Source organism: Silurus aristotelis (genome assembly GCF_946808225.1).
Source record: "Silurus aristotelis genome assembly, chromosome: 24".
Taxonomy (NCBI): Eukaryota; Metazoa; Chordata; class Actinopteri; order Siluriformes; family Siluridae; genus Silurus; species Silurus aristotelis.
The window spans coordinates 9,002,516-9,011,831 of record NC_139597.1 but is presented as its reverse complement, the minus strand read 5'-3'; the positions used below and the strand labels follow the sequence as shown (position 1 = coordinate 9,011,831).

The 9,316-nt window shown below is 37.9% G+C and overlaps 1 protein-coding gene across 7 annotated transcripts in view; it reads right to left on the bottom strand.

Annotated features, from left to right (window-relative positions):
* Positions 1-1,423: 1,423 nt before the first annotated feature.
* The window catches only part of tfec (transcription factor EC), a 37,350-nt gene continuing 29,457 nt past the window's right edge, over positions 1,424-9,316 (bottom strand). For 3 of the 7 annotated variants that reach the window (XM_083528226.1, XM_083528229.1, XM_083528230.1), the window contains 7 exons: positions 7,600-7,833; positions 7,203-7,304; positions 5,434-5,479; positions 4,376-4,432; positions 4,211-4,286; positions 3,322-3,469; positions 1,424-2,440 (listed from right to left, as the gene is read on the bottom strand). In XM_083528226.1, the coding sequence (XP_083384352.1) occupies positions 1,988-2,440; positions 3,322-3,469; positions 4,211-4,286; positions 4,376-4,432; positions 5,434-5,479; positions 7,203-7,304; positions 7,600-7,833 (1,116 nt within the window). In that variant the 3' untranslated portion in view covers positions 1,424-1,987. Of the gene's footprint in view, positions 2,441-3,321; positions 3,470-4,210; positions 4,287-4,375; positions 4,433-5,358; positions 5,480-7,202; positions 7,305-7,599; positions 7,834-8,180; positions 8,566-9,316 lie in introns of those variants that run through there. The other 4 variants (XM_083528224.1, XM_083528227.1, XM_083528228.1 and 1 more) reach the window with 2 other exon arrangements.

Sequence of the window (9,316 nt, the reverse complement as noted above, 5' to 3'; positions counted from 1 at the left end):
TTAGATTAATCCCTAATGATCAAGCAATGAGGAAAACATAAGGCAGATCTGATAAACGTGCTCATATATAGCACGTTTCAATAAGTAAAGCTAAAGGGAGAGACATAGGCTACAGTAGAATGACTTCGCAGAACCCACTGCAGCTACAAAGACATTTTCTAGTTTCTACGTGAAACTGTTCCTGTATTTCAGATTTGGTTTATAAACTGTTGCTTTCCGCATTTGACATGTGGGAAAACCCAGTGTTGCCTGACACCCTGACATTTAATTTTGCATTAATGTTAAGCAGAACAATGTAGTATTTTTTACAAAAGACTTATTGACATTGCGTAGAAATAGGAATAACCGGAATGCATTCATAAAAATTATTTACACTACACAAGAAATCTAGATTTTTCCAGTTAATGAAAACATACATATTTTGTGTCATCATGTTTGTAAACTTTAGTAAAAATATACATTTTTGATATGATAAAGAGATGCTGATGCTTTCAACCTAATTACAGAGAAGCATAAATCTAATATCTAATAGCAGTGTAAAACATTAATTTTGCCAGACTTTGATGAACACATTCACATGTTTTTCTCTTTAGGCTGTTTGTTGTATTATTCATGCATTACATCATTTTTGAATTTGCCTAAAAATCTCAGCTAATGAGGCTTTGCTTCAAAAAACTCACGACCATACAGAACTGAAATAAAACTTTTGGCTAAAAACAGCATGACTAAACAGCAAAGGGGCTTTGTTGATAGAATAACATTTGTAATGATTTGTATTAAATATATTTTCTTAAATAGCATATAATTCTTGAAAGACAGTTAAACAAAATAGTTATAGATTTAAAAAGGAGTTATTTAAATGCATTTAGGTGGCATATAAGTCACTACTTTATTAGCATAAAATATCTTTCCAGAAGTAATATCGTTTTAAATGAAGTTACACAATGTTTTTTTTCTGGTTCAGTTCTTTTTTTTTTTATCATGTTTTAGACAAAGTCTGCCAGTTTTCTGAACAACCTGCTCATGTGTCCTCTAACCAAGTGATTCTCAAACCTGACAGATGCGCCAAGGTTTCTGTTGCTGTGACGTGAATTTGGATTTGGATAAAATGCTTGGCATCTAGAGAACCCTAAAAGGTCTAACCTGAACTCAGTGTGTTAGAGCGCTGCAGATGTTTGAGTGGCATTTCAGCTTGCCTGTAATTATGGGTATACTGTGTGTGATTAGCATCCTGCAATGGAGGACGTCCTCATCAGAATGTCATTTAAACGCCAGACCTCTCAGCAGCTTAATCTCCAGACAGGCCAAGACCTCATCAGCTACACAGCAGTTTAGTGAAGGAATGAACAACAATAAGATCTGCGTGTGTGTGTTTAAGCATATGAAATATCATTGTGTTTAGAAAAAAGAAAGAGAAACAGACTTGGCTTATCAAAAAGGGGTTTAATGTATTTTCCCCACTCCAACGATATAAAAAATGGAAAGTTGTTAGATTGTCCAATGATAAAAGAATTAGGATATATAAATACACAAAGTGATATTTTGCTTTAAAAATACTTTAGAAACAAAAAGACGTTAGTTTTATTGCTATTAAACTACATTGACAATGCTTCCTCTTATATATGTTTATAAAGCTAACCCTGTTTTAGATAAGGCATAGAAGAGGAGGGTGAAAAAATGCTCCTTTTCTCCATCTTTCTCTTCACTTTTTCCTTTAGTGGTCCTTATGAACAATGCCATTATGTTACACTTCAGAAACATACAGTTTTAATAGTCTTGTGATATGTGTAGTCAGTGTTATAAGCATCCACAGTAAAAGCCATCCATCAGACACAGAAGTCTATACAGCAGGTTCAGAAAATCAGTTCATTGCCCCTTTTTGATATTTCTGGCTTTCCAGGAGACAAAGATGATGTGTCCCTGGGTCAAGCCAAAAAGCTGGAGGTCAGTCTCATATGCCAGGTCCAGAAATGTATTAAAACAGTGGTCAAAGGTCATCGTTGTCATCTGTGCTAAAGCTGCTCCTGCGGCTGCTTCCCTTAGAAGCATTGGGCGAAGTGGCTGAAAGCAGAGGGTCGGTTCCGAAAGGAGATAGCGGATCTTCCATGAGAAGCTCATCCAGCCTCTGCTCCTCCTTCAGAGTAGCACTAAAGAAGTCCGTGAAGTGTGACAGCGGGTCCGAGAATGTCGTCGACGTGGTGTCTGCGTGATCACCAGAAGAGCTGCTGTTGCCTTCATTTCCAGCATGGAGCACAGACAAGGAGTTTCTCTGCATGTACTCGGTGCTGTTGAGCTCATCCTGTTGGTAAAGAGACGTTTGTGGTCCAGGAGTGATGGCAGGAGGTACTGGAAGTGCCTGCCTTTTGACGAGGTGAGATGAAATCTCTGCTGCTCCCAGATTGCTGGGCAGACCATGGGCACGAGCTTGGATCTCTAACTCCTGGTTAACACACATATATGTTATATTATATATCACATTGTCTTCTTCACTTACAATCATTGGATCATAATTTAAATGCTTGCTAAGGTCAGAGGTCATTTTTTTCAGTCATCCTTACAAAATATGACAAGATGCAGCACTCTGTTCTACAACTTCCTCTAAGACAAAGACAGTGGGATCACTAGGATAATGTCAATGCAAGCTATGTGGGTAAAGGTGGTGTGATTTTTTTTTTTAGGCGAGAACACTATTTGTAATATATAGAAACTGTGCAGCGGCATTAGAATATGGACGTCCAACATCCAGCATCCAGGATAAAGTATGTATGAATGGCTTTCCTATAGAATTAAATAAATATTTAAAATATTTTTGAAGTAAATAAAGGGATTTGAAAAACACAGTTCTACTATTATGAAATACATGTCTTGAGGTTAGATTCAAGCCCTGTATAGACATCCAGGTGGATGATCAGTAGCTGTTTAATAGGGAGACTCTGGGTAATTACATTGGAGGCTAATTGGGATGTCTGTGTGTGAGGATGTCTATAATGTCTCTGCTCCCTGCTCTGTGAGTATCTCACTACTGCAGGATTGTAATGCATAATTTTAGACAAGCGGGGACGGGAGGATTGGCTGTCCTGCATTATTAAGGCCTCATAATCTAATTCCAGGTGCATTCCTGTCCTAGTGCTCTAGCTATTAATCAGGTAATTTCCTTCAACTCCCCATGTTTCCAATCAGAGCTCAGGGACTGACATCAGTAAGACATGGGGCAATTTCTGTGAGCGTGTGATGATGGCTGTTTTGATCCATCTTACTCATATTATCCATTCTTCCTTGTTCTTTCTATTTTACATGAACCCTATTATTGGTTTTCCCTACCTGAATCCTGAGCACCAATCTCCTGTTAGTCTGCTCCAGCTTTTTCTGGCGGCTCTCCAGCTCTCGTGCATGTTGCTGTTCTTTTTGTAGCCACTTAATGTACTCCACTGAGGCCTTGAGGATGGTCCCTTTGTTCCAGCGCATATCACTGGCAGAGAACAGAAAAGATAACCTTTTTCACACATGCATTGCGTCAGCAGAACCTTCACACACAGGAAAAAATACCTTCACAAAAAGCCTGTTTTATAGCACTAAGAAATGGTGATTTACATGCCCAATTATTCATTCTCTGACGTTACGTTGGCTTTGAATGGGAATTTTAATAGAATAGTTAAGTGTGTCTGCAGAAAGTCTATTCTATTCTATAGTAAAAATTAATCCTCAAGTAAAAATAGGTGTCAGCTGAGCTAAAAAAAAAAACAAAAAAAAACTGAGAGCTGAAGATAAGTAGAGCCATCGCCAATTCCATTACATTACTTGTTAAAATTATGAAATTGTGGAGAATTGTGTCTTTCTTTGGAGTAAGGTGTTGGTCTGATCAAAGCTAATCTACTTTATCTATGCTAATGGCATAGTGATTAAGGTAACCTTAAATTTCAATTTAATCAAAAGTTTTGATGAACTGGGCCACTGGATTTCCTTTCTGAAGGTTCAGTTGTGCTTAAATCTTTATTTAACAGTTAGTCTGTGATTCACCTTTGCCCTTAATTTCATTAATCAAATGAGGTTTAAATTGAACTACTAGTAAAGTCTGGTCAGCCTTTGGGTGTAACGAAGAAGAGGGGATATTTTATATTTTGTACTATTTTTAGTAAATATTTCCAGGTTATTTCTAGGCTTTTAAAAGTATAGATAAATAGATTAGTCGGAGGAGGTCGATTAGTCTTACGGATCATTCGACTTGGGTATCAGCGTTCCAAGTTCTTTGATTCTGTAGTTGATATTGTATCGTCGCCTTCTTTCAACTGTTAAATAAGAAAATAACAATAATCACTATACATGCCACACACAGAGACACACACGCACAGACAAATGTACAATGAAAGCATCTTACTGAGATTGTGATTGTCTTTCTTCTGTCTCTCTTTTGCTAAGACTCTGGTGTCATGTTCTGTTGAGAAAGAAAGAAGAGATAAGAAGGTGTCATAATTTTTTTTCCTAAAAGCATTTCAACATTTTCTTAAACAAAAAAAGTCTTAAACATTTAAATGAAATTATACTGATGATAGATGGCAACTGAAATCCAACAAGTTCCCTATGATCCTATTAAGCTCACAACCATAACTGTACACATACAGCACATACAGCAATGCGTCTTTTCCTCATTCCCATCCATCTTTAACAACACTTCTGTGCCCTTTTCGAAAACACCCTCACTGACAATCAACTCAGTTTCGTAAAGGAAAAGTTGTCCATCGTTCTGAATCCCACTCGCATTCTTCCAGATTATGTAATTGGAAACCATGATTAGATTTCTCAATTAATTTCTGCTGAATCGGTAGTAAAGTTTAAGCTGTGTGTGACCGCTCTGTGTCCTACAGCACACTTATGTGAAAAAAAGACAGTAAGTGACTTATTTTCCTCATCGGAGTGAAGAGTTCTTGAGGAATCCTTAACATTTTCTAAATCAGTTAGCTTTAGTTGATGCATGACATTCACGGTGGGTGATATGGGGGTGGGGGGGGTGAATTAGTCTCTTTCAAGGAGCTCTTTGTGCAATATGTAAGACACAAGAGATACGTCCCATCATATTCAGTTAATTGAAGCATTGAAAATGAGAAATGCACGCAGTAAAAAGTGGAAAATCGAACAATGTGCACTTTGAGTTGCTGTAAAAAAGCTTGCAGACACTGCCATGAAACATGTGTTTTTCTTGCAAACCTTATGCTTAAGGCACTGGTCTCAGACTCACATACCATTGAAATACCAATGGTTTTACAGTGTGCATCTGTAGTTATTTTGAAATGATTAGAGATATTTAGGGGCCTTAAAGTGATGATTGATCTACAGCAGTCTTTCTTTAGCTGTACTCCATACCTGTGACTTCCATTTTAACAGTGAGCTTTGTGGGGCAAGAGAGGTGTGTCAATCCACCATGAGAGGCAGTCATACCTTGGTCACCGCCATAGGCATCCAGGATGCCGCTGTTCATGACCACCTTTTAAATAAACAGGGAAAGGGAAGACAGAATGAGATTAACTCTAGGCACTTGTTTAATTGACATTTATATTTCTATTAGAATATAGTGATGTTTGTATCTGTATTACAGAACAGAGAAGAATGTTTTCATTGATTCTCTCCAGTTTTAGCTTAGGTCCCAGGATTGACCATGCGAAAGTATGTTATGTAGGTGAGGATAAACATGTAGTCATGTATGGTATCTAATCTCAGGAGTCACTTGCTGTCACTTGGTGACATTATATAAGACCTGGACCTGGCTGTTCACACTTGTTTACCAGTTCTGACACTTTCCACATGCAATATTTGACAGGCGTGCTGTGCGAGAAAAAGCACCATCTGTCAGGGTTAGACTCCTGCTGCATCTGCTCAACACGCTGCATATACGGCTGAGTACAGTCAACACACTTCTCATACACACACTCTGTGGATTAAAAAAGATGGTGTGTAATCAGTTTTAGATGAAGAGCTGGGCAGATATGGTGTTTAACTCCTGGGTTTGCTGTGCGTGTACACCATTATCTCAGTAGAGCAAAATCGGGCTTATCAAAAATGAAAGATTGCTACAGTCCCTTGACTCCTGGCTTTGTAATCACTTCAATCCATTCCCATCCGTGTTCACGGATATGTTGACACGTGAAAGCGATGTGATGCATCGCACTGTATGACTAATTAAAATTAATTGATCCGTTTAAGCATGGTATCATTTCTGAACAAGCCCACTGGGAGTCGAGGCATTAGTCCAATCCAATGCCTCACTGCATCACTGAGACATAATCTGTCTTGAATTTTCTTCTTCCGCTCTCTTTTCCCCCCTCTCTGTATACTCAACATGCACACTCATTCTCTTTTCCTATCATGCCCTCTGTAACACTGAACTTGTCTCCATTGCGTCTTTTTGTGCGTGGTGGAATGCAACGAGACAGTTTCTCTTTCGGTGACGCATTCCTCTCTGGTGAGTTCAGGTGTCATTATAATCACCGCTCAAGCAGTTCTTTGTCCAGGCAAAGCATCAGCAAAATGTTGCAGAATTCCCGCCCAGTCAAAGAAACACTGGAAGTGCTTGTATCCCTAGATGCCTGTGTATGCATTTTTATTCCTTAGCTTAATTGCTGTTCTTTATATGAACATGATATTTATCCCACATTTATATATATATATATATATATATATATATATATATATATATATATATATATATATATATATATATATATATATATATATATATATATATTTGCATGAATTTTTCTCTTTGTTATCCTCAAGGTGCCCATAAAGGTGCTCACAGAGAGTAGCTGAGCATGTTCTATATATTATAACTTATTTTCAGCATTCCACCAAGTTCCCTGATTGTATTAAGTAACTAATCTGTATTGTTTCACAGCAAAGAATGCAGTCCCATTTAAGCCTTGTCCAGACACACATCGTGAACTTTGACTCTTAGTAGGACTTAATCTGACCTCACAAAAGACCAACTCTTTAAAAGAATCAACATTTTCACTTCTGATCCTTCCGAAGAGAATGATCAAAGCAGTTCAGTCTAAAAAAATCCTCCACAGATTTGTTTTGAAGTCATTGAACTAATTAATCATTTCTTAATTCTTATTCTGTAAATTACGACAATAATATCATAGATAGAAATGACAAGACTTTGATTTTTAGAAGCAAGAAAAGAATGATATAGATTTGTCCATACTCACATTATTTTGCATTATGATGCTAGGCTCCATACACTCCAAGCTCCCTTCATTGAAAGCAGATTCAAAGCCAATCAGATCATCAATAACTTCGTTCACTGCAAACTAAAAGAAAACAATGATTACCCTGTAGAACATTTGCCAGTCTCAAATGTTCCTTTTAGCTTTATCTACAAAGGATAATAGTCATTAAATCTATGTAAAGTATGATAGTGCCAAGAGAGAGACAAACTTCCTAATCTAATATCAAGCAATTCATCATCACCACACAAAAACACTTATGCATGATGTAAATGTCTCATCAGACTGGGGAGGACTTTTTGTTTGGTAATGATTAGTGCTACATGTTTTATGTTATTGCTGAGCAGTACAAATGTACAATACAGTACAAGGTACTTACTTCAGCATCATGACTGTTGGCAAGGGTGAACAGGGTGACCGGGCTGCCAGGTGTGCTGCTGTCACTGACAGGTGTCATATGGCCGTTGCGCATGACAGGCATTGTGCCCAGGGCCTGGCCTGGGTGTTGGGGGGCCTGGCCGGCAAGCTTGGTGCCTAAGGTCAGGTACTGTTTGACCTGCTGTGCCTGGGATTGGGGAAGGTGGTACTTGGAGTTCTCCAGGTGGTTCTGAACCTGTGGATTGATAGGCATGGTCAGTATTAAACATTGTACTTTCAGGTTTATAAAATGACAAAATATGAAAAGCTGCAGAAATAACATTAGAAAACACAGTATAATTAAATAAAATGCGGCATAATTTAGAGTATTCAAGTGAAGTTAAAACAGTCATTGATATTTTTTAACAACTTTTACTCAAAATATTTAAAAAGCTAGTGAAATGCTAGGCTGTAGATGGTTGTCAGCTCCCTCCAACCTGGTAGCTGAGGTCATTTCCCAAATGTAATTTCTTATTCCATATCTGCTTTCAGCCAACAGATAGTGTCAAAAATTAAAATCACAAAGCAAAAATAAGTCCTTACACTGGCAACTTCGGCTCCGTCTCGCATCATGTAGTAGCTACAATCAGATAAATGTGGCATTCTCAGAACCCGCGTGTCCTCTGTTGCTCTGACTAAAGGAATTCTCATAGGATCCCAGTGTAAAGTTATCTGTTGAGTGGATATGATGTGACTGTCCTCTCCTAGGCAGTGCTCTTTATAAACCGTCTGGGTGTAGTAAAAGACCTAATTAACAGGGAGGCTGGCTTGCCCTTTTATGGCCTAGTGTAGTAATCACCTTCAACAGAGAGCCATCAGACTACTGATCTGGTTGGTTTGATCACCATAGATTCTTGTTTTTTTGCCTATATTACCAATTCAAGAGGCCCGCCCTATTCTGTTTGTGCGACATAGTCTGTCCCCAAACTGCCCCCCTCCCCAACCCTGTTCCACTTCTGCCTTCGGGGCTTGAAAACAAATGCTGCTTGTTGTGTGTGGTTTCTCAGTAACCCCAGGGCTCATCTTAGACACAGTACTCTGAGGACCATTGTTCGCTGTCAGCTCTCAAAAACTAACTGTCAAGAACTGGACCCTTATCTTATTTTAGTCCATAACACATCGTAAAACTATATATAGGATGGACCTATTCACTTTTTGGGAGACCAAAATGACCCCGTTTTGTCTTTGTGTTGTCTGAGTTCACAAAGGGCCAGCTGTGAAGTTACCCGATGGCGGCTGGATATATTTCTAGAACATCCAAAAATAACTTTTATTGCCATGTGGCTAAAAATATACTCAATGAATGTCAAGCTTATTTTGCCTAATTTCACATGACCTTCTAAAAAATTTCCAATGACTTTGTAATCAGAATTATTTGTATGTTGATCTTTTTTGTTCGTTTTTAAATAAATTAATCTGACCAGCAGACCATGTTGCCTTTTGGAATTTCATCCAAAACTCAATTGATTCAATCATAATTATGTGATAGCCAGTTTCTCTACTTGACAAACATTTTTCTAGCCAGAGTCACTCAGTGATGACACAGCAATTGAAAGTCAAACTGAAAATGCATTTTTTTAAGAATACACCACATTCTTTTTTTTTTTTTTTTTTTTTTTTTACATTATGCCAGTCAGTGTATAGTGTATGTTCTAAGATTTGTTTGTAAGGATTAGTTT